General features: G+C 42.7%; 1 protein-coding gene across 2 annotated transcripts in view; it reads right to left on the bottom strand.

Moving 5' to 3' along the window:
* The window catches only part of LOC117511041 (transducin-like enhancer protein 4), a 151,446-nt gene that overhangs the window by 23,111 nt on the left and 102,186 nt on the right, over positions 1-26,149 (bottom strand). For both annotated transcript variants that reach the window (XM_034170987.1, XM_034170986.1), the window contains exons 10-18: positions 25,256-25,309; positions 25,014-25,166; positions 18,997-19,129; positions 16,386-16,573; positions 11,942-12,018; positions 11,570-11,819; positions 11,189-11,436; positions 10,179-10,326; positions 7,686-7,836 (exon numbers count right to left, since the gene is read on the bottom strand). In XM_034170987.1, the coding sequence (XP_034026878.1) occupies positions 7,686-7,836; positions 10,179-10,326; positions 11,189-11,436; positions 11,570-11,819; positions 11,942-12,018; positions 16,386-16,573; positions 18,997-19,129; positions 25,014-25,166; positions 25,256-25,309 (1,402 nt within the window). The remainder of the gene's footprint in view (positions 1-7,685; positions 7,837-10,178; positions 10,327-11,188; positions 11,437-11,569; positions 11,820-11,941; positions 12,019-16,385; positions 16,574-18,996; positions 19,130-25,013; positions 25,167-25,255; positions 25,310-26,149) is intronic.

The following is a 26,149-nucleotide window of genomic DNA, read 5'->3' on the forward strand; positions in this document are numbered from 1 at the left end:
TGCTGACTCCAGCATTGTTTCTTTACTGTGTCCAGGGTACCAAGCATTGCCAGGAGAGTTCGATTGAATCTTTCTGGTTGTGCGTCACCTTGCGGGTGGTAGGGGGATGTTCGTGACTTTCGGACTCCCAGCATGGACAAAAGCTCCTTGATCAGTGACCCTCAAAGTCTCTGCCCTGATCAGAGTGTATCCGTGCAGGCAGACCGTAGTGCACAAAATACTTTTCCCACAGTACTTTTGCAACGGTGACAGCTCTTTGGTCCTTGGTAGGAAATGCCTGTGCATAACGTGTGTAGTGATCAGTCACTACTAACACATTAGCAACGCCTTTGGAATCTGGCTCTATCTGTAGAAAGTCAATACAGACTAGATCCAAGGGGCCATTACTGGTTATTTGGTTCAAGGGCGAGGCACGCTGAGGGAGTGTCTTTCTAGAAATACACCTCCCACAGGATTGAATGTACTGCGCTACCTCAGCTGCCAGCCGGGGCCAGTAAAATCGGTCTTTGATCAGTTCAGTACTTCTTTCCACTCCCAGGTGTCCACACTCATCATGCAAGGATCTTAGCACCATAGGTCGGTATCTTTTTGGCAAGACAAGCTGTCTGATTTGTTTTCCACATGGTCTTTCTTTTACTCTGTAGAGCAATCCATCCTTTGACTCCCGTTTGCTGCTTTCGCGGAGGAGCAGAACAGTCTCAGGTGAGTCATTCTTAGAGCGACTCAAACCTTTATTGCTTTCGATTGCTCTCTTTAAGGGTCCAATGGTTGGATCCATATCTTGTGAGGTCTGGATGTCCTTTGAGCTCAGTTGGTCAAAAGTGGTTATACTGAGGTTGACTGGGAACACATACACTTCAGGTATTACTGTGGCAGGAGCTCCTAACTGATCAACAAATCTGTCAGTTACAGTCAGTACAGGCTCGTTTGCAAAGGACTTTAATGCCAGCAGGTGGAACATTAATCCATTCTTTGTCCTCTTCTGGTGCATACTGTCGAGACAGCAAGTCCGCATTGATGTTGTGTCGACCAGGGCGATACTGGATGCTGAAATCATATGTGGCTAGAGCAGCGAGCCAGCGATGCCCAACTGCACTGAGCTTGGCTGAGGTCAACACATACGTTAATGGGTTGTTGTTAGTTCTTACAATAAACTTTGCACCGTACAAGTAATCATGGAATTTGTCCACAACTGCCCACTTTAATGCCAAAAATTCCAGTTGGTGGACTGGGTAGTTGTGCTCCGAGTCTTTAAGCTTTCGACTTGCAAAAGCTACTGGCCTAAGTCCCTCAGGGTACTCTTGGTTCAGGACAGCACCAAGGCCATTCATACTGGCGTCCACATGCAAGATGTACGTTTTTGTGGGGTCAGCAAATGCTAACAATGGGGCATTCATCAGACAGTCACGGATTCTCTCAAAAGCATGCTGACAGGCTTGTGTCCACCGTTCTCCAAAGGGCTCTGATGATTTTAGGTAGACTTTGTTTTGGCCCATGCTCTTCTTGGATTTGGGATCTTTCCAAGTGGGTTCATAACCTTTGGTGAGCTTGGAGAGGGGACGGACAATGGCAGAGTAGTTTGCAATAAACCTGCGGTAATAACTGCAGAATCCAAGGAATGACCTGAGAGGTTTCAAGTGAGTAGGTGCTTTCCAGTGTTTCACCACTTCCACTTTTCTCTGGATCAGTGGCTATACCATTCATGGAGACAATGTGGCCAACGTACTTCACTTGAGGCTGACAGAATTGGCATTTGTCAATGGAAACTTTCAAGGCGATCTCCTCTAATCTGTCCAACACCTTGAGGAGACGCTGCTCATGCTCTTCAAGTGTTTTGCCAAAGACGATGATATCATCCAAGTACACAATGACTTCCAGGAGATGCATGTCGCCAACAGCTTTCTCCATCAAGCGTTGAAATGTTGCAGGGGCTCCAGTAATTCCCTGTGGCATGTGTTCAAACTGATAGAACCCAAGGGGACAAATGAATGCTGTCTTTTCTTTGTCCTCTTCAGCCATCTGTATCTGGTAGTAGCCACTACGCAGATCTAATACAGAGAACCATTTACTGCCAGATAAAGAGTCCAAGGCATCATCAATGCGTGGCATTGTGTACTGGTCTGGTGTAGTGCGGTTGTTGAGTGTTCTGTAATCAATACAGATTCTTATAGTCCCATTCTTTTTCCGGACTACAACGATTGGTGAGGCATAGGGGCTACGGGACTCTGTTATAAGTCCAGCGGCCAGCAACTGTTGTACAACCCCTGGCAAAAATTATGGAATCACCGGCCTCAGAGGATGTTCATTCAGTTGTTTAATTTTGTAGAAAAAAAGCAGATCACAGACATGACACAAAACTAAAGTAATTTCAAATGGCAACTTTCTGGCTTTAAGAAACACTATAAGAAATCAAGAAAAAAAGATTGTGGCAGTCAGTAACGGTTACTTTTTTAGACCAAGCAGAGGAAAAAAAATATGGAATCACTCAATTCTGAGGAAAAAAAAAAATTATGGAATCACCCTGTAAATTTTCATCCCCCAAATTAACACGGGGATAGGGGAATCTCCCAAATCGAAGAGGCTTGGGTCTACAGTCTCAGCTATGCAGTCGGATGGTTGGATTGAGGTAACTGTGTCAACAGCATACATTTCAGCAATGACAGTTCCCACTGGTATGGAAGTTGTCTTTTTGGACTCATTCTGAATGAGCACAGTGAAACTGTTACTGTCTATGTCAGCATCTGGGAGCACTCCGGGCTGAACCAGCACACCTGCTGGGAGTGGCTGGGCAGTGGATGCGTCAATCAACACCAAATCTTTAGAGGGGGCTGCATGTCTGTCTAGTTTGCATGTTGCGTAATACTTTGCACCTGGAGGGATGGACAGCGGATCGGGTCCTTTCCAATTGATCTGACCCAGAACTTCCTCCTTTTCCAGCTTGTCTTTAGCTAGCTCCTCTTGTGCTCTGACTGGAGCATACAGACTGAATTCTCATTGAGTGAACGGTGTTCTTGTTGCTCTCTATCTTCACAAGTTCCCATAAACGACGGAACAGAGATGTATTGGTGCCAACAAGCACAGGGGTTTGCTGCGGGTAGTTGGGCTCACGACAGATCAAGGCGAGTACTTCTACTTTCCCAGACACGCCAGTGATCTCAGTAAACTCCATCTCTACCGCAACATAGCCTTTATAAGGAAATTCTGTGTCAGAGAGGTCCCAGAGTCCAAGTCTAGAGAAAGGTACTATTGGAACATCTGCCAAGTGCTCATTATACCAACTTTCAAAGATGATAGTCACATTGGACCCACTGTCAATGAGAGCATCGCAAAGTACATCATTCACTTTGATGGTATGAATGAATGAATTGACCCACAAGACCCTCAGGTAGGTCAGCGTCATTTTCTGGGACTTCAACCTTGCGGATTCTAGCCACACACTGCTCTTCTGCAGTGGGCTCTGGCTTCCCCTTGGTGGGATCAGGTGCTCCTCGCACCGAACGTATGAGCTTACTTATGACTTTCTGTGGGTTCTCTGGCCCAGTGCATCTCGTAGCTATATGACCATTTTCTCCACACCTGTAACAGAAATATTCATCGGAGTCTTTGGGAGAGGTTTCTTTGAACAGAGCAGGCTTGTTAACTGGGAGCTGATTTGTATTGGCTGGGCTGTGTCCTGTGTTCTCACGGGGGCGGGGGGGGGGTCGATGTGTATTTCACTGCCATTACACTCATTTTGCTTTCTAGTGCTTTCACTTGTTTTCTTAGGGACTGTAGTTCACCCTGTGACTCAGTTTTCAGTTTCTTTTTTTTCTTTTGGATTGCAATGAAAATCGGACAGAGACTGAGGTTGTGGATTGTTTCTTTCCTCCAACAGCGCTCTCAACTCTTTAACCTGAGCTCGTAGTTCATCCTTAGAGGCTGAATCAGGTTCTTTCTCCTTTTCTGCCTGAATGGTACGTACACGCTGATGGCGCATAGGTGTAATTTGACTGTCTAGCTGACTGCCAACTTTCCTCTTCAATCACTTCTCGCAGCAGATTCAAGAATGGGGTTATCTCTCCGCTCCCTAATTTTCAATTGAAGCAACATGAGGTCTGAGGTGGATCCTTTGATGAGCTGCTCTACTCGGGCTTTGTTAGCATCACTAACAGATAACCCACCTCTCTGCACAACTTTGACAAGAGACCTCTCCAATCTTCGCAGGAAATCAGACATGCACTCACCAGGCTGTTGGTGGAGAGCTCTGAATAACAAATAGAGTTCTTCTCCTGACTCTGCTGTACCAAAAATGCTATCTATGGCCTCTATGTAGTCATGGGGACTAGCATCAGGTTGAGTCATACGCACTGCTTGAATGATCTCCAAGGCGGGCCCTTTGAGACTTTCCAGTATTCGCCTTCGTTTCTCTTTATTAGAGCATTCACCTTCATCTACTACAAGTGAGGCTTGCTCCAGCCAGCTGTCTAGGGACTCCTCTCCAGTAGGGGTGGGACTGATACCAGAAAATGTCTTTAGACGTCTGTAAGAGTGGTTGTCGGGCGGTTTGTTCGTTCTGACCATTATATCACCAACTGCACGGATGATTGCTTCAGGGTTACTGTTCTCTTCTCTAGCAGTGCACAAACCCTGGATATCTTCTAAGGTTTTCCCTTCCTCCTGTAGAAATGCATGTAGCTTTTCTTCAAACTCATCCAGCTGGAGCTCAGTATAATACACTGCTTTCCATCCACTTCCACCACTTATCGGTGTTATCTCTGGGGGAATCTTGGTGGGGTCTACCACTTCACGACATTCACATAACACCATTACAGACTGTAATGAAGGCTTAAAAATTTTGCCCCTAAATACAACTTTTCCCAGGGCTTTGATAGTCTCTGCTCTTCTTTTGTTACACCTTCAGGCACTCCATATAACAGGAGGGCATGTCTTATGTCTACTGATTCTCCTTTGCACCAATTAACCAACCCATTTTGGGATGGACTGCTCATTTGGTTTGCCATTATTGCTATGGTTACAGTTCTTGCAGCACGTTATAACTGTATTATTGCTTTAAAGTTGTGGGGTTCAGTTACTTTTGACTGAAAAATATTTAATTTATTCTAATGCAATCCCAGCGGTGCCTCCATTTATGTAACCCAAGTCCCATGTAGCTATAGTTATCTAGAGTGGGTAGTACAATGGGACCGGGCCTGAGTTCGTTGATGAACTGTTTTATGTTTTATTACCCTTTAATTTACCTCTTTTTGAGTTTTACCAAATCTTGATTTCTGAGTTTTCCTAATAAAATTAATAAGGACACCATACAACGGTACTTTAAATGCAATAATCCTTGTACAGGTATTTATTTACACAATTGAAGAAAAAATAAATAAACTTTTGGTAAAATAAAAATAATATAAACAAAACTAAAAATGTTACAACTGAAAATGTGCAAGTTGAACTGAGGTTTCTTCTGCTTTCAAGTTTTTTCTCTTTAGTAAACAACAACAAAAAAAATCTTACACTTTTATATGAAATAAAATTATCTTTATGTTCTTGAGCTGCACCAAAATAAAGTGACCTGTCTTTTTACTAAAAAAAATAAGTATCTTGCGACTTTCTTTAAATAAAAAAAAAAAAAAAGTACTCTTGTACTTTGGCTAGAACCCTAAAAATATATGCAAAAAAACTCAATAACTCAAAATCATCTGTGGGCCCACACACACACTCAATTTTTACTCCTTAATCAAACGGTTACAGGCCTGAGTTGAAGCTAGGGTGCGATGGGGCCTAAAACTTTAATGGCCGCTTCACTCTGACATGAGCAGAACAAAAAGCACGTGCAGTTCAGTTGATTCAATTAATAATCACAAATCCCAAACAAATTGATAGGGGGGCTAACAGTCACCAGGGCAATGGCAGTAAGACCAGAGCAGCTAGTACCAGGAACCACAGGAGCTGTCTGGACCACAGGAACCACCAGGAAGAAGAAACACGAAACAACACCAGAAAACAGCAGAATCCATCCACTGGGAAGACTGGGAAAACCGCTCCGAACCTCTCTCTCTCTCTCCACGTCTCCTTTAAGCATATTAACTCAGTTGAGCCACAATACCAACACTTATTTCGTGATGAAATAACGTGAAATCTGTTTCAACTAGGAAGCATTACAATACTACAGGAACAGTATGGTATCAAGGCACATGTTCATGGTATGCTACGCTAATTAGCAGGCCGCTAACTAACACCACACATGAATTATCACTATAACTGTTCGTTACAGCACAGAACGGATGGCACACGTTTTTTCTTTACCTTTTAGGTTACAAACAAGTTATTATCAGGCCCACGAGTAGTCGACCGTGCAGATAAAACTTGAACGCTCTGTCACATACCGATTGACTCTTTTCCCTCAGAACTTCAGTACGTCTGCTCGAAAAAAAAAGACGACACTCTGGCTCACGTCACTTGTTCTGCCCCTTTTTATGAAAAGACTTGGGATTGGCTGTTAATTCAGTAAAATCCAATAGCAATACTTAAAACAAACTGACTGACATTAAATTGGTAACAGGTTAGATTGCACAGCTGATTACAGACTTTTCGCTCAAACAAACTCATATTCTCCTAAATTCTGGATTTTAAAGGACCATTACACATTTTTAGAAATATGTAACTTAACTTTTAAACAGTACATATGTTATTTATGCAACTGTATCTAATGCACCTTTTAACCAGTTTTAATATCATGAACTTTTGGTGTGTCCTACAACTATTTACATGTTGTGTTACTGATTTTATGTACTGTAGTCAGTGATTTTAGACAGGGCTACATTCAGAAAGGCTCCTCTGGTGCCAACAACCATGTCAGGTTCAAAGTCACTTAAATTTCCTTTCCTCCCCATTCTGATGCTCAGTTTGAAGTCATCTTCACCACATTTAGATGCCTAAATGCACTGAGTTGCTGTTAACAGGCATTTGAACAAGTGTATCTAATAAAGTGGCCAGTGTGTGTGTGTGTGTGTGTGTGTGTGTGTGTGTGTATATACATATATATATATATATATATATATATATATATATATATATATATATATATATATATGATTATTATTATTAAGCTCATTGATTTCTGAAGAAGTGCTATTTAAAGTGCTATTTAAATGATGCATATAATGGATTCAGGTACATGCGAGAGGTTTTTTTTTTAATGGGAATAGATTGCAATGGGGACATTTTTTGTCTGATGTGAGCGAAAATCTGTTAGATAAAATCTGGTATATACGGTGTTTATTATATGAAAAAACATACAACAGCATTGGGACTTTTGCTTTTGTCCGGTGAGTGCAAATATTCAGTTTATACGATGACGGTTTAGGTGAGTTTTACTGTATTATTATTATTATTATTATTATTATTATTATTATTATTATTATTAAATTTGTCAATTATTCTGCATAACCTGCCACTTTCGGGCAGATCTTTATATCTGTTAGAGTTACTTGCCATGCAGTATTTAACTTCCAAACAAACTGTTACATTTACAGATAAGCTGAAGAAAAAGCCAAACTAACAGAGTTGTTTCTTTATTATTATTATTATTATTATTATTATTATTATTATTTTAATCTTGTGTTAACTGAACCAGCCACACTGTCTGATATGACACTGTGATTCTACAAAAGTGACAGACAAATTCAATTTCTTACCACAGTGGGCAAATCTGAGCGACAGCACACAGCTCTCATGGAGGTGGAGCTGGTACTTATCAGGTTTGGTGACATGTAAAACCTCCACATTGCTGTTCTCCATCCCCACTGCCAGCCACTCGCCTGTGGGACAGTATCCCAGGGAGAAGATCTGAAACAAAGCACAACAGCACCTTTTCTAATGGCAGCTGTATCGGTTTTTAATGCATAAATATATTCTATATACGTAATTACCCCTTACAGCATTTTGGTGTTGTGCAGGAATTTTGAGTGCATGGAGGTTGTTTCTGTGGGGGTGGGTACAGAAATTAACATATCTATGGGGTTTGGCAAATGTCCCCTGTATCATTTTTAACACCATCATAAACACTGACAGCGTAATCTGTCGGAACAGATGGCCATTTCAGTGTCTTAAATCTTATTAAGTGAGCAACATTTCTGTTCGTACCGGCAGGAAGACAGTCCGTGAATTCAGGAAAGAGAGCGGGACTCAAGGATAATTAGTCCCACTAAATATAATAGGAGATGAAATCATGTGAAAAGAACAAAATGTGAAAAATACCTTTTGAAAAGAAGTTGCTATTCTGACAAATGTAGCAACCGCACTTTTTTTGTGCCAGGTTGGGTTAGTAAATGTACTGCATGCTGTAGATAATGAGTAAGCATAGGATCGTCTGTGTCTCTCGCTGCCTGTGCTGTTCTCTCTCTGTGCTCTCTATAATACAATCACCTCATCCTGCCAGATTGTGAAATGGGCCTTTTCTGGGAAATTGCAGTCATGGTCCATTACTGCTGCTCTTCTCCGTACCCAAAGAAAATGTTTTAAATTACAGCTGCTACTGTTATAGTCAGCGTCAACAATATCTGAGGACCATTGTTGGTTAACTGTTCAGAACTAGGATTTCAAATTGGTGTAATAAAGCAATCAATGTCTGTAATAAATGTGTTTACTGATGCACAGATTTCATAAATTATACATGTTACTGTAACAAACAAATAATACTCATTAACCTTTTTTTTTTTCATGCCGAACACCTGGAAGACCACTGTTTTTTTTTTTTTTGGAGCAGGTAGGGTAGTGGGATAGGAATTTGGGTAGCAATATGTAGACCTGGGTTTGATTCCCAGTTCTGCTACCTTCATCTGCTCTGTCCCAGTTCACCCAGCTAAACATTGGTACCAGCCTTAAGCCCCTTTCACACCGGGCCTGTGTAGAGTAGAGGTGGGCGATACCGGGAATTTTGGTATTGATCCGATACCAAGTAAATACAGGCCCAGTATCGCCGATATCGATACTTTTTCATATTTAAGCTTCATAGATCCAAAGGATCCAAAAGATCTAGGATAGAATTTCACGAAACATTGTACGTGACAACAAAATACTTTATTATCACAATCAACATTTTTGTTTTAAAAAATATCACTCAACACAACTTAAAACATAATCTCCTGAGGTAGAGGGCTGACAAACCACAATACAAGGGTGCGCTGCTCCGTGTTGTGTGACACAGCGCAGCGCTGCTCTTAAGAAGAGAGTAGATTTTGATGAATCTGCGTGTGCAGCAGTCAGTGCATGCGGGAGAGAAAAAAGCTTGACTATCGATCTTTATACACAAGGACTGTTCAATATCAATACTAGCATTGGTATCAATATTATCGATATTAGGATTGATCCGCGCACCTCTAGCATAGAGTTGCTTTGTGCTACAACGCAGGAATGACTGCGTTTGTTGCACGTAGGGGAAAAGCTTGGCCTGCCTCTTCTTCTTCTGTGGTTTTGAAGCTTTACTGCCAGCAAAGTTCATCAGAGTCCAGCGGAATGAATAAAATCTAACAATGCATGTATATACTGCTAAAAAACACAGCGCAGTGCTGCATAGACAAGCATAGAGCACTGCTGCTTAACCTCGCTGTAGGGCTGCATAAACTCGGCGTAAAGCTGCACAAATTCGGCATAGTTGGTATGGTACATTACACAACTCTACGATGGCTTGGTGTGAAAGGGGCTCTAGGGGACGTTCCATCCAGGGGGAGTCTGAGTCTCATGTGCATCATGTTATGGAGACCAGGAATAGGTGTTGGCAATAATTTAATAAACTATAATAAAATTTGAATTCCACTTGTAATGTAATCAATCTGTGTGCACAATGTTCATAATGGGTGCATGTTAGTGTAACATGCAATAATATCCACTGTACATACCTAAACCTTTTGATCACAGCCCTAACACATAGAAACCCATTACTTAAACATATACTAATGTTTCACAAGGTACTGGTGATGGCCACCATTGGCTTCCAGGCTATGGCAAATCTGTCATTTTCTTAAAGATGCAAATCAACCCATGTTTTTTCTGGCATTAGGACTAAAGTAGTGCTAGGAAGATTACCTCAAGCATACTGTAGTTATATTGGTAATGCCAGTGCTAGTACAGACAATAGAAGAGATATTACTGATAGCAGCATATTATGCAGTAGTCAGAGTACTGTGTACCTGGGAGGTGAAGTCATGCTGCTGCAGTTGACGTCCCTCTCTCAGATCCCAGGACCGGACGGTGTTATCCAGCCCTCCAGTCCACAGTTTGGTCCCATCATTGGAGATATCAATACAGCTGGCCCCATCGGTGTGGCCCTGGAACTGTCTGCAGAAAAATAATACAAAAGAGAAGTATGCAGTAAATCAGAGGCACTCATGTCAACATTTGGAGTTAAGTACTGTTTATCTCAAGCAAGAACACACACTTGTGCACAGAGTATTGCCTGCCCATGATTTGTATTGTGGAATTATATTGGCAGTGTTGGCTTGATCACTTTGGAATATATATTAGGAAATATTCATGATATAATTTAAGCGTTAATTAATTAAAGCGTTGGGCTTGAGACCAGAGGATCCTCGGTTCAAATCCTAGCCTGACTGGAAAATCACTAAGTGCCCTTGGGCAAGGTCTTTAATCCCCTAGTTGCTCCTGGTGTGTAGTGAGTGCCTTGTATGGCAGCACACTCACATCGGGGTGAATGTGAGGCATTATTGTAAAGAGCTTTGGGCGTCTGATACAGATGGAAAAGCGCTATATAAATGCAGTCCATTTAGTTTCATTTTGTTTTTTTTTAATGGAGAAAAGAAAAAGGAAAAGAAAAAAAAGGTGTTTAAAGTTAAGCTACCAATATGTAGACCTGGATTTGAGTCCTGGTCAAGCTACCTGTCTGGGTCCTTGGACAAGACAATTCATCGGCATTGTCCCAGACCACTCAGCTGGATGCTGGCACCAGTGCCAGCCTTAGCTGGGGAATTAACCTAAAATGCATTGGAGTCCCATTTGATGGGAGTTGTTCTCTCATTTGCTTCATACTTCATTATCTCGGGCTAAGCACCATTACCAGTGGGCCTCAAGAGTCTGGATTGAACTTCTTTCTGATGATGAAAGCTGAGACTGGATGATGTCAAATTCTGACATGACTCGTTTTCAGTTTTCAACCCACCCACAATGCTCATCAGCTTCATACCTAACCAAACTCTGGTTGTGAAGATCCCAGACGGCGATGTTGCCGTCAGAGCAGCAGGAGAAGCAGACCTTGGAGTCAGGACTGATGGCCAGAGCATAACATGCCGGTGCTGATGAAGTTAGTTCTGCCTTGATCCGTGGAGTTGGTGCAGCCAGATCCCAGATTGACAGTGTACTTGCCTCACCCCCAACAATGAGAGTCCGCCCATCCGGAAGTAGCCGGCAAGAACGAATGTAGTTGTCTCTGTTCTGAAGTGACATAAATGCATTTAATGAAAAATATATCTATTAAAAAGAATCAAGTGAGAATGTGTTGTATTTTAGCTATATACGATGTAACATTCTAGTATTCCAAATGCCAGGACTGAAGCACTGAACTCACAAGGCAGTCCAGCTGAGACACAGGAGTCTTGTTGCCAGGGTGACTGATGTCCCACACCTTGACACAGCCCTTGCCTCCGGTGTAAACATGGCGCGTAGGGTTACTGATGGTGACAGCACACACCACCTCCCCGTGGGTAAGAGTATTGATCTGCCTCGCATGGCGCGGGATGCCAGGGCCAATCAGCGCATCAGGAGGAAAAGGCACAGGCTGCATTTGTCCATCAGCGCTCACATGAAAGGAGTATGCTCTGGAGGAAAAGAAAAGGGCCACATGGATGTATTATATGTGACAAAAGGAGACAGAGGGAAATTTAAATACCATATAAAAAGAAGTGTGGATGTTTAGTAAGATTTAGGTTGAAAAACATACGGTTTTCCTCCAGGAATTCCTGACAGGTTGGGAGGAAGCCCAGGGACACGGATGTGATGATGAGGATCGAATCCCACCTAGAAAGCACAATAAGATGACAAAGTTTATTCATTAATTTTCTGAACCCACTTGGTCCTGTTAACCCCCCCATCCACATGTGTCCGGTTCGGTTGCAGTTGGATTCCCGATAGAAAAAACTGCAAATTGACAAACTCACGAGATAATTGCCAACCCCGCCGCAACCCATCTGCAAGCATACATGGTCATCCTGGAGCACACTGGCCACATGATTAGTGGGATAACTGGGAACAATATTTCGGACTGTTCAAAATTTCTACGCTGATAGAAGTCATCAGGAACCCAACCAGATCATCAGCAAACTAGCAGCAACTTAATCAGGCCATCTGCAACAATAAAATAAATATAGTATAGTAAAATAGCAGGGATGATCGGAGAGGAACAGCTGCTTCTGGAAGCCTGGCCACAGTTGCAGCAGACATCAGGACTCCTGTTCTGGAGTTCTGGACTTATGCATTTAATGTTATTTATTATTATTTATTTTTTTTTAATTAAGGAGCACAATTCTGCAGGAGCAGTGCAGAGCACTGTGTCATTTAATTTCATTTTTATCTGTATGGAGTAAGACAGCTGCCAAAAAGATTAGATAAGATAAGAAAAGCCTTTATTCATCCCTCAATGGGGAAATTTCAGTGTCACATCGCAGCATAGAACAGTAGGAATAGACAGAAGGGCATGCAATAAAACAAACAAGTATCTCTTAAAAAACAAAAACTAAAAAAGCACTGAGGCTACCACTGTTCAGTTCAATGCTGCACTGCTGGGATGATATACACTGTCGGGATGTGAAAATGATCAGATAAAGTGACTTCAGCGTGAAATGTACGATACGTTACTCTGATATTTACAATATGGACAGGTTAAAATATAGTAGGTAAGGGTGACTTGTGTTTGCACCATAAGTTAATTTATTGCACCTAATAAATACAGCAGGTATACATGATTATTGTAATGGTTGCTATGGTTACCACAGTACTAGCATTGTTCATTGTACAGTCTTACAGCAGCCAGGAGAAACGATCTGCGGAATCTCTCCCTCACACAGCGAGGGTGGATGAGTCTGTCACTGAAACTGCTCTCCAGAGAAGACAGAACGTGTGCAAAATTCTAACCATTCGTATTTGTACCTCTAATTTCTATGACTACGAAGTCTTCACTGTGAATACGAATTCAAGTTTATGGGTACGAGTAGAAAAGCACTGAAATGACGTCATGTAGGTCACAGGGGAAAGTAATCAAACTGCGATTTCTCCAAACACGCATGCGTCAAAACCAACAATGGTGGACATCAACAACAGTGGATCGGGTGGAGTTGCCGCCTCAGGTGAAGACTCATAGGTAAAGTCAATAATGTATATATCCAATATTTCTTTCATAAAATTGTACTATTTTAAATAATATACAGCATTGAATTTACATACTTACTGCTTTAGCTTGCAAGCTAACGATATGCCGCTGACGCTAAGATAGTGCTAGCATTGCTAGCATTAGAAGTTGGTGTGACGGACCTGTAAAATATGAAATAATTCATTTGAGACAGAACATTGATCAAAATACAGCTTTTACCAATTTATAAATTTCATAATTTAGTGTATAAATCCGTCCTATGCACACATCTTTTTGGCAGCTGTCTTACTCCATATATCTGGAGCTCTCTCTCTCTCTCTCTCTCTCTCTCTCTCTCTCTCTGAGGACTTGCGGTAGGAGTTCTTTGATGTTCCCGCTGTGAGGACAACACACAGTCAGGGAGGAAATATGACATCATGCTTTCATTAAACAGCATACTCCTTTAAAATCCAACTCTTCCACAGCGCACCCACATCTGTCATTAAACCGGGAAAATCTTTCTGGTAAATGCTGTCCAGTTGAAATGCGATGTCATCTGTCCATCAGCGCCAAAATACAGGAGGACAGAGCAGGAGGACATCTGAGACCTGCTGTGGAGACCCCAAATGAAAAAAACAAGGGAACAGCCTAATGGACTTGCAATGTTATTAAGGAATAAGTCAAATCAAATGAAAGGAGGCTCACTCCCAAAGCACTGCTGGACATTGCTGCGTCACAGAGCAGAGGCTGGTGGAGTGGGTGGACCTTGGAGCCAAGGACAAAAGGATCATATAAGTGGGGATTGTATACTGGACAGCAGGGACATTGTTCTGCAAGTTGTTGTATGTGCTGTACACTCCAGTACCCCCCCGTGGACCTATGCTACACTTTGTTATATTTCATTTTTACTATGTTATTATTTATTTTATTTTGTTATTACTGGGTATAGTCAGGGGAATTTCCACAGTCAATTCACATGGATAATAGCAAAACAATAAAAGCTGAACACTGTTTGCAAAACTGTTGTCATTTCAGCTGCGAGTGGTCACTTCAGTGAGATGCCAACTGCAAAACTGTTGCTCGTTCGCCTACTTGGTCGCTAATTCGTGTCTCCAACTGCTCTCCAACAGTTGCGCCCAGTGAGATACTGCCCTGAGGATCCTCGAGAGAGATGCTGCACCAAGGCATCTAATCCACACATTGGGACAGTGGGTGGGATATGCTGTAAGTCTCACAACAATGCAGTAGGACTGGAAGCACCAGGATCTTAAAAGAGTTGGACCTTCATCCTCGCCACCACTGACCAGCAAATTTATGACCCCATGAGGTCTTCCCTACTTTGTAGGCCAAAATCTCAGAGATATGAATATCAATGCTGAGATTAGTGAATCTCTTAAGACATATGATTCATGAAGACTGTGCTGGGATAAAGTGTAGGTTTGGAAGAATGCAGTACCTCAGTTCCTTTGTTAGCAGACTGAGGGTCACTAGACCACAAATGGTGCCACCTGCTCACAAATTCCTCCATTAAATACCTCCATGTCTAACCTCAGTGCCATCACAACCCAGATTATCATTACTATACCGCTATGAAATGCCACCAAGCTATGCACTGTAACTCCTCTGGATGATATTCAGAATGTCGTCTGACATAAAGCATCTCCTCCTGTGAACACTGGCAACACCAATACAATCTCTGGCAGCTTGCAGGGCCTTGTTACAAAAAAGACTAAATTCCATTCAGGTCATTAGTTGTGCTCATGTTTGTAAGCACATTTTGAAGTTTTAAAAAAGTTGATTTCTTTGTACGTAGGTGTACTGCCAGGTACACAACAACACAGATAGTACTCAGTGATCACTGAAAGAAAAAAAAAAAAACTGAAAAATGCACAAGATCAATTTTAAGACATTACATTTTAAGGTGAAACATGGTCACACATTTTACATATTTATATTCATTTACAGTATAAACAAGCAGTAGGTGTAAGTTCACATCACTAAGAGGAAGTCACTAAGTAGAGCAATCTCACTTCAAACTACATGCAACAACTGCTGACAGACATTTGAACTATCAAAACGTCATAATTTACTTCTTTGATTTAGAAGGAAACAGTATGTGTCTCTCACCGACAACCACACCTGCTCCTAATCCATCATCAATCCAGCATTCACTATCCATCCAGCAGGTGGCAGGCATGTTTATGGGATATTACATAGCCAAAACAAAGTTGCATTTTCAGTTGAACTGCTGCACCATAGTTCATGAAATGTGAAAGGCTTTGTCCTCAGTATATGGCTTGGAGTAATTTGACGAGTAACGAAATAATAGCATTGCATTACAGTGTTAATAACCTGGAGGGGGTGGACTCATCTATGTAGCTACCCAGAAAATATTTCTTCTTTGGTATGACATTAAGAAAACATCAGTTTTTGCTCACCATGATGTTACATAGTGGCGATGTCATGACATAATTGTATAGACTCTAAGCTATGTTGCAGCTACATCATGGAATGATGTTGTGTTGTAACCATTACACAACCAAACAGTGACACTGAGGTTTTGTAAGCTTCTCCCCCCTCAGGGCACAGGTTTCACATCAGATGCCCTTCTGGATGCAACTCCACATTACATGGAGAATGGGTACAGGTGGTCTTGAACTGTGAACCTTCTGCTTTGGAATTAAGGGCACAAACCACTTGGCCAGCACTTTGCCCACATAGTGACAGTGAAGATGATGTAATTGTGTAGACTCCCAACTTTCTATTCCAGCTCCGTACATTATAAAACTTCCCTTACAAGAACAGACCCCTGCATACTTATCTACAATATTCCTGCAAACAGATTCACCCTTTTTCCTCCTGGAATGATGCACTACGGGTGACATTTCCCTATGCCCTACCCTTTTTTTTTCCTTTGGCTAAATAAATACAGGACAACCAACCAATCTTGCAACATCTGCTTGATGTCATGTACAACTTTTGTGGAGCACTGTATATATCAGAGATACGGTGGATAGGCAGATAATTTGTGTGTCTGTACCACTTGTGTGCGCCCGTAAGCTGCCACAGCTGCAGCAGCCACCGCGCTCATCTGTGGTGAAATGTTGTGCAGACCGGTATAGGCCGTCCCCGCGCCAGCCAGCTCTCCGTTCATGCCTGGATGGGGCACCATTCCAAACGGACCTGGATATGAGCAGGGCACCGCCAGCGGTGTTCGGAGACCAGCAGCTATGAGACAAAATCAGAACGTTTTGTTTTCTTTTTCTTGTTTTATGAGGTACATCTGTAACATACAGTATCAGCTCAAACTCTCGCCAGCTTTCCACCACCCAAAAGGATGTGACCAGTTATCTTTTTCAGGATGCTTGCTGCGTCTTTAACAGCAAGTAAATCCTGAGTATTGAATCCACTTGTGTGACCAACCACTATTTATCCAGGCAGTAACAGATGAGCACATATTTTTATTTGTGCTATTTATGAAATACAGTATTTTTACGACCACAGATCGTGAAATGCTCCACCCGTCTCCAGTCACTCTCTGTGAAGACTGTAAAACATAAATATCTGGGTAGTGAATATTAGTATTCTGCACCATAAAAAAACCAAGTTTGTGCTTTCACACAGGAGCAATGATTCTGTCAGCTTCTCTTATACAAGCCAAAGGTCACAGGGTTATTGCTGCTCCTGCCTGATTAATGATGGTGCTGTTAAACAGTTTACTCAGCTATAACAACAGATGAAATATGTATATTAATTGCCGTGATTTCTAAATATAATGTTGATTGAAAATCTCATCGAAAATCTGCACTACACTCAAAAAATGGCTCTTTGGATGAACTCAATTCAATTAAGTGCAGGATTTCCATCTAATAAATATATGTAGCGCCAATGCAAATAAAATACATCCATGCAAGATAATGTAATTTAATTTAGTTGGTACTACATACGAGGTCTGTTAGAAAAGTATCCGACCTTTTTATTTTTTTCAAAAACCATATGGATTTGAATCACGTGTGATTGCATCAGCCAAGCTTGAACCTTCGTGCGCATGCGTGAGTTTTTTCACACCTGTCGGTTGCATCATTCGTCTGTGAGCAGGCTTTGTGTGAGCAGTGGTCCACCCCTCTCGTCGGATTTTTATTGCAAATAAATGTTTGAACGATTTGGAGCTTTGCTGCATCAAATTTTTCCAGAAACTGTGAGAGACCTCCAAGTGGACACCATTCAGAAAATTCAGATGGCTTTCAGGGACGATTTTATGGGGATTACACAGATTAAGGAGTGCTCCAGCCAGTTTAAAGACCGCCCACAGCGTCTGAGAGCGCGGCGCACTCCGAGCCCCGATCGACAGGCTGACACCCCGCTGAAACAACCAGATAATTTCCAATGTGAAGGCTTTGTTGATCCGGGATGTCGTCTGACTTCCACAAAAATGGCAGAAGACGTGGACATCAAGACTTTTTCGGCACATTCCACTGTTACAGGAGTTTTTTTCATGGAAAGAGAAGCGGAGGGATGCGCCATGGAGCCACTCATGGCGCGGGACAAAAGCACCTCCGTGTTGGTCTCACAGGACGGCTTTCAGACGGCTTTCGGTGGCTTTTCAGTCGTGTGACTATCCGAGAAATTGTGCATGAGCTGGACATGCCAGAACATGTCCTGTGAGGCTTCATCATGGCGTTGCTTTGTGCCATGTGGCTCCACCGTGACGCGCTGAATTCCTCCGCACGTCTGTCTCAATGTCTTCCACAATTCCTGTGGAAGTCAGACGACGTCCCGGATCAACACAGTGTCCAGTGTGGAAATGAACGGCACATTTCACTGTTACAGGATTTTTTGTCATGGAAAGAGGAGCAGAGGAATTCCGCGTGTCGCGGTGGAGCCGCATGGCGCAAAGCAACGCAGTGATGAAGCCTCACAGGACATGTTCTGGCATGTCCAGCTCATGCACAATTTCTCGGATAGTCACACAACTGAAAAGCCACCGAAAGCCATCTGAAAGCCATCTGAAAGCCACACTGTGGGTGGTCTTTAAACCGGCTGGAGCACTCCTTAATCTGTGTAATCCCCATAAAATCGTCCCTGAAAGCCATCTGAGTTTTCCGAATGGTGTCCACCTGGAGGTCTCTCACAGTTTCTGGAAAAAAATTGATGCAGCAAAGCTCCAAATCATTCAGACATTTATTCGCAATAAAAATCCGATGCGCACGAAGGTTCAAGCTTGGCTGATGCAATCACACGTGATTCAAATCCATATGGTTTTTGCAAAAAATAAAAAGGTCGGATACTTTTCTAACAGACCTCGTATATTTATTAGGTGGAATTCAATCCAACGAGTCAGTAAATAAATGACTCATTGGATGAACTCAATTCAATTATGAGCAGGAGTTCCATCTAATAAATATATGTAGTCACAGCTAAATTAAATTAAATGATCTTGCATGGATCCACTTTATTTAAGTTGGAGCTACATATATTTATTAGATGGAAATCCTGCTCATAATTGAATTGAGTTCATCCAATGTATTTGCAGTATATATTTATTTCAACTCTGTTGCGTTGGTGGAAAGAGTGAAAATGACAAAATGGGTCATTGTCCAATTACTTATGGACTTAACTGTATCTGATGATGATTTGTTCTGTGAACTCACCCAGACTCTCGACTCCTGGTGGTTTACCAGGTGCTGACCTTGGTGCCGGGGTGGACGTGCTGCTGGGGGTCGGGGCATCAGAACGGGATGTGGGAGTGCTGGATTTGGACACAGGTGTTGTGGGCTTCTCATTCTACAGCACAAAACAAGCCAAACAGAATATTCCTCACATCACCTGGACTAAAATTATGTTTATGAAGTTTAGATGAGTGTCCCTTTCAGGTGCTTTTATGTCTGTCTTGTTTGGTCCAGATATTCAGACTTTTCAGCTGAGTGCCAGCTAAAATAGGCATAAAAGCTGCCTTGGACCATAGTCTAAACCAAAGGACCTAAATTTGGTGTGACAGAAAGAGGTGGTCTTGATCTTGGTCAAAATGAACGATGTTCGTTTGCAGTGTGAAAAGACTTTCTGGACTCTTGGACCAATCACAGGAAGCTGAGGCAGGTTATCGCCTCCCATCAAACAGGGGAAGAAAAAAATAAATGAAAGTAGTAACAGTCCATTATTTACTGTAGCAGAAGAAGAAGAAGCAAAAGTGGTAAAAATGAGAAGTGGGTGCACCTGGAGAGTGGAGGAGACAAAGTCTTTCAATTTGGCAGCGCAGTCTCATTTGAGGACGGACGAAGAAGAGGAGGAGAACGTTTCCACAAACAGCTAGAGAAGAAGAAAACTAGAAGGGTGGAAATGAGAGTAGGGACTTTGAATGTTGGTAGTATGACAGGTAAAGGGAGAGAGCTGGCTGATATGATGGAGAGGAGAAAGGCAGACATATTGTGTGTGCAAGAGACCAAGTGGAAGGGAAGTAAGAGCAGGAGCATCGGTGGTGGGTACAAGTTGTTGTACCATGGTGAGGACAGGAAGAGAAATGGTGTTGGGTCATTTTAAAGGAAGAGTATGTTAAAAGTCTGTTGGAGGTTAAGCGAGTGTCTGACAGGGTGATGAGTGTGAAGTTGGAAACTGAAGGGGTGATGATGAATATCATCAGTGCATATGCCCGACAGGTAGGTTGTGAGATGAAGGAGAAAGAAGATTTCTGGAGTGTGTTAGATGAGGTGGTGGAGAGTGTGCCCAAACATGAAAGAGTGGTGATAGGAGCGGACTTCAATGGCCATGTTGGTGAACAGAGGGAACAGAGGTGATGAGGAAGTAATGGGTAGATATGGTATCAAGGATAGGAATGGGGAAGGAGAGATGGTAGTTGATTTTGCAAAAAGGATGGAAATGGCTGTGGTGAATACCTACTTTAAGAAAAGGGAGGAGCACAGGGTAACATATAAGAGTGGAGGAAGGTGCACACAGGTGGACTACATTCTTTATAGGAGGTGCAAGCTAAAAGAAATCAGAGACTGTAAGGTGGTGGCAGGAGAGAGTGTCGTTAGACAGCATAGGATGGTTGTTTGTAGGGTGAATTTAGAGGTAAAGAAGAAGACGAGAGTGAGAGCTCAACAAAGGATCAGATGGTGGAAGCTGAAGGAGGAAGACTGTTGTGTGAAATTTAGCGAGCAGGTTAAAGAAGCACTGGTTGGAGGGGAAGCAATTTTGGACAACTGGAAAAGTACTGCAGATGTGATGAGGGAGACAGCTAGGACAGTACTGTGTATGACATCGGGACAGTGGAAGGAAGACAAGGAGACTTGGTGGTGGAATGAAGAGGTCCAGGAAAGCATAAGGAGAAAGAGGTTGGCGAAAACATTTTGGGATAGTCGTAGAGATGAAGAAAGTAGACGGGAGTACAAGGAGATGCGGTGTAAGGCAAAAAGAGAAGTGGCAAAAGCGAAGGAAAAGGCATATTGCGAGCTGTACAAGAAGTTGAATAGTAAGGAAGGAGAAAAGGACTTGTACCGATTGGCCAGACAAAGGGACAGAGCTGGAAAGGATGTGCAGCAGGTTAGGGTGGTAAAAGATGCACATGGTAATGTGCTGACAAGTGAGGAGAGTGTGCTGAGAAGGTGGAGGAAATATTTTGAAGAGCTGATGAATAAAGAAAATGAGCGAGAGAAAAGGCTGGATGGTGCGGTGAGAGTAAATCAGGAAGTACAAGAGATTAGTAAGGAAGAAGTGAGGGCTGCTATGAAGAGGATGAAGAGTGGAAAGGCAGTTGGTCCAGATGATATTCCAGTGGAGGCATGGAAATGTCTAGGAGAGATGGCAGTAGAGTTCCTATCCAGATTGTTTAATAAAATCTTGGAAAGTGAGAGGATGCCTGAGGAGTGAAGACGAAGTGTGCTGGTTTCTATTTTCAAGAACAAGGGTGATGTGCAGAGCTGCAGTAACTTCAGAGGCATAAAATTGATCAGCCACAGCATGAAGTTATGGGAAAGAGTAGTAGAAGCTAGGCTTAGAAAACAGGTGAAGATCTGTGAGCAGCAATATGTTTTCATGTCGAGAAAGAGCACTACGATGCAATGTTTGCTCTGAGAATACTGTTGGAGAAGTACAGAGAAGGCCAGAAAGAGTTACATTGTGTGTTTGTGGACTTAGAAAAAGCTTATGATAGGGTGCCAAGAGAAGAGCTGTGGTATTGTATGAGGAAGTCTGGAGTGGCAGAGAAGTATGTTATGGTAGTGCAGGACATGTACAAGAATAGTGTGACAGCGGTGAGATGCGCAGCCGGAATCACAGACTCATTCAAGGTGGAGGTGGGATTACACCAAGGATCAGCTCTGAGTCCTTTCTTGTTTGCAGTGGTTATGGACAGGTTGACAGATGAGATCAGACAGGAGTCCCCATGGACTATGATGTTTGCAGATGACATTGTGATCTGTAGTGAGAGTAGAGAGCAAGTTGAGTCTAGTCTGGAGAGGTGGAGATGTGCTTTGGAGAGAAGGGGAATGAAAGACTGAGTACATGTGTGTGAATGAGAGGGAGCCCAGTGGAATAGTGCAGTTACAAGAAGTAGAAGTGGTGAAAGTAGATGAGTTTAAATATTTGGGGTCAACTGTTCAAAGTAATGGAGAGTGTGGTAAAGAGGTGAAAAAGAGAGTGCAGGCAGGGTGGAGTGGGTGGAGAAAGGTGGCAGGAGTGATTTGCGACCGAAGAATATCAGCAAGAGTGAAGGAGAAAGTTTACAAGTTAGTAGTGAGACCAGCTATGTTGTACGGCTTAGAGACGGTGGCACTAACAAAAAGACAGGAGGCAGAGCTGGAGGTGGCAGAGCTGAAGATGTTGAGATTCTCCTTGGGAGTAACAAGAATGGACAAGATTAGGAATGAACATATCAGAGGGACAGCTCAGGTGGGACAGTTTGGAGACAAAGTCAGAGAGGTGCGATTGAGATGGTTTGGACATGTGCAGAGGAGGGACCCAGGGTATATAGGGAGAAGGATGCTGAGGATGGAGCCACCAGGCAGGAGGAGAAGAGGGAGGCCAAAGAGGAGGTTTATGGATGTGTTGGTGGAGGACATGCAGGTGGTTGGTGTGACAGAGGAAGATATAGAGGACAGGGTGAGATGGAAACGATTGATCTGCTGTGGCGACCCCTAATGGGAACAGCCGAAAGACAAAGAAGAAGAGTCTCATTTAAGGACAGGCGTTAAAGGGGTAAAATATGATGCATATGATGTAATTTCTCTACTTCCGGGGACAGAAACATGGCACCTTCTCTGAGATTTTGGGCAAATTATATGCAAACAAAGTGAAAATGCAAAGAAAAAGTGACGATGCGGTGCAAAGTGGACATGTGTTGCAGCTTGTTCATGACCCGGAGCTCAAACGTGTCGAGGCGGTTGTGCAGGCGACAGAATGCAGCTACTCTGGTTATCTGTGTAGGCTAACACTTACCGACATGACCTCTCCCATTTGCCTCGTCTTCCCTTCTCCACTGGGAACCAAAACAAAAACCTGCACTTTTCGCAACTGCTTCAATAATTGCAGCCAAAAACAAAACAGTACACCATTTTCCCGTTAGAACTGACGCTGTTTGTGGGAAGAGATTAATCCCCGGGCGGATTGTGGGAGTGTTGGCACAAACCATTCAGGGGATGGGGGTTTCAGCGGAAGCCATTTAAACCGGCACGTCTTAAACCGGCAGGTCTGATAGGTGGAAGCAAGTATGCTTTTAAGTTTACCGAGCCGGGCTGAATGGTTTGCGCTGAAACTCCCACACTCCACCCGGGGATTAGTCTCTGCCGTGTTCATTCCGGCTGTCCCCAGATGTGGCCAAATCCTGCGATATCACGTAGGGGTTCAAACGAGACTGCACTGCTCTATTGTGATTTTGTCAGAAGAAGAAGTAAAAGTCAATGTGGAAAAAAATATGGATGAACATTTTCTCCATTCAATGGAAATGGAAACCACGTGCTAATCGTAAACACCAGAGCAGGTAGCTCAGTGTATAAGGAGCTGACCTGTCTATAGGTAGATGCGGGTTTGAATCTCACTCATGCCACCTGCCTGTGTCCTTGGACAAGACACTTAATCTGCATGGTCTCAGTCTATCCAGCTGTCATGGGTACCGGCCTTAGTGAGCCACAATTCTCCCTACTGCCTTAAAGAAAAATTGACCCAGAATGCTTTGTGCTGTCAACACCCGGATCTGTTTAGCCCATAAGCACATTTCTGGTAGCATTAATGCAGTGATGATTTTTGCTTAGCAGTGCCTGGCTCATATTTTATTTATTTTATTTAACCTTTACTTAACAAGGTTAGTGCCATTGAGATCAAGACCTCTTTTGGACAATTAGAAAGTTTCACCTATCCCACATGTCTTTAAATGTGGGAGGAAACCAAAGCACCCGGAGGAAACCCACGCAAACATGGGGAGACATGCAAAATTCACACAGAAATGCCACAGGTGGGAATCAAACCCATGACCTTCTTGCTGTGTGGCAACAGTGCTAACCACTAAGTCACCGTGCTGCCCACTGTAGCTGTGTGCAGTGGTGGAACGCACAGACAGTTGCTGCCCATATGCTTTATTTTGTAATTATTGTTTGTGTTTGTATACTGCTACTTTCACATGTGTTATCTCTAAGTCTGTCATCATTGAAGAGACCAAAAATTTCAGGAATTTGATGGTCCCACAGCTGAAAAAAAAAAGAGATCACTGTAAGGAATGTTGCCTGCAGTGGAAACCTATGGCGGGAGCTGGTGAGTATCGCGAAGAAAGCCGCACATTTATCCGATTTTTGAGAAGTATGACCACGAAGAGTCGGAGAGAAAGTGATGGAATGTGACGAAGGTGCATGGCTCTGTTCACGACCTCAACGGGTGAGCTTAGATGTGGACAACGGACTTAAAATGGCTACCAGCCAGTCGTTTGTGCTAGTGATGTGTGTACTAACCTGCTTTTTGACTGTGGACAGAGCAGCACAAACATGACGGCAGCTATCAGATGTTCCACAACATGACAGTCATGTGGAACTTGTAGAACTTGGAAAACACCTTTGTTTACATGCGAAGCTGTCTGAAACTGGAGCAGCACCAGACAGCAGAATGATATTCTACACGGCTGCTGTGTGCTAACACACATATGTCTACAAACCAGTCAGTGTCATGTATAATGACATCGTACTAAGTTCTTTAGTGCTAATGCAAAACTGTAATATGAAACCAAACTAACCAGATCAAAAATCTGAACCTTGGTACAGATCTTGTTCCAGAATTTTATGTGTGAAAACAGCCTTAAAGTGAAAACTTTACAAGAAATCTCCAAAACTTTGCACCAAATGCCATGGTCTTTTTTTCCATTGAGGCTTGTTCTTTTGGTTGTGTTTTTTTTTTTTTTTTGGTTGCAGATTTTTCTGCTACACAAACCACCTGTATGTCCTTTCTCACCACATCCATAAACCTCCTCTTTGACCTCCCTCTTCTCAACCTGCCTTACAGCTACATCCTCAGTATCCTTTTTCTATTCTGACCTTTTTTGTGTTTTATGCACAGAACCATCAATCTCCCCTGAACCATGTGTAAACTGAAAATATTGCGGCATTTATCTGGATGCCTAAAAATAAACACAACACCATGAGAAATGACTAAAAAAAAAGATCAGAAGACAAGTATTGCCCAAAAGACTCACCAAATTAATCTCTTTGGATTTGGATGATGGTGTGCTGCTGGAGGAGGCGATGGAGGAAGGACTCAGCGGTGCGTCCTTCTTTAGCAAGCGATTCTTGTCCAGCCCGTTCTCCCGAGGAGAATGGGCTGGGCTTCCTCGAGGAGACACTGGATCCTAATCAGATGAGATGAGATGGTGAATAGAAGTGTGTGTCTGGACAGATAACATGTAGCGTGATGTCATGATAATCATCTATGTTGTACCTCATTGGAGACATCCACCACCAAGTTATCATCGCTCTTCTCTCCATCACTTTCCTGGGATGTATAGCAAAGACACACAATTGGTGTTCACTGTGGTGAATACACCTCAGTTTGAGCACTAGATTAATACAGACCCATCGACTTTAACTGGAAATAAAAGAAAAGAAAATGAAGTAGTGCATTGCCCCGCGGGGATCCATGGGCTCTAGATTGGGTAGTGTTTATAAAATAGGTAGCTGACATTTTTCAAGGGTGGTAATAAATTATGAAAAGTTTCTATCATGATTTTGAATGACGTGTGAGTCCAGAATTTAATTATCAACATCCATTGTTCACTGTTGTTACGTAATATGTGTAATCGCTCCAAAAAAAAATTGTCTTATCAACGTTCCATTTTGGCAGCGTTCATCCTTGACCCAAAACACATAAGCATACAAACAGCAAATGTCAACACTCCCCTGTTTGTCCATGTTCGAAGGTACACACACGCATGCACTCACGCACGTTCATAGAAGCCACTTGGCTTTTAATATATGGATGATTTACCGCCCCCTGCTGGAATGGCGTGAGTCCAGAATGTCATTATCAACGTCCATTGTTCACTGTTGTTAGTTAATATCCCTAATTTCCCCAAAAATATTAGTCCTATCTAGGGATGGGTATCAGGAACCAGTTCTTTTCGGGTATTGTTAAGAAATGATTCGATCCATCGACATCAATAGCTTTTTTGCTTAACGATTCCCTTATCGGTCCTTCAGAGTGGCCATTGTTTTTGGGGGTGTTTGTCAGGAAAATGATCATTTCTCTACATTTATTACAGACCCTGCAGCGGGTCTGTAATCAGCCGTTTCTGCAGCACGGTTTTGCTTTGAATCTTGAATCAATGAAGCAGTG

The sequence above is a fragment of the Thalassophryne amazonica genome, chromosome 5 (assembly GCF_902500255.1).
Source record: "Thalassophryne amazonica chromosome 5, fThaAma1.1, whole genome shotgun sequence".
Classification (NCBI taxonomy): Eukaryota; Metazoa; Chordata; class Actinopteri; order Batrachoidiformes; family Batrachoididae; genus Thalassophryne; species Thalassophryne amazonica.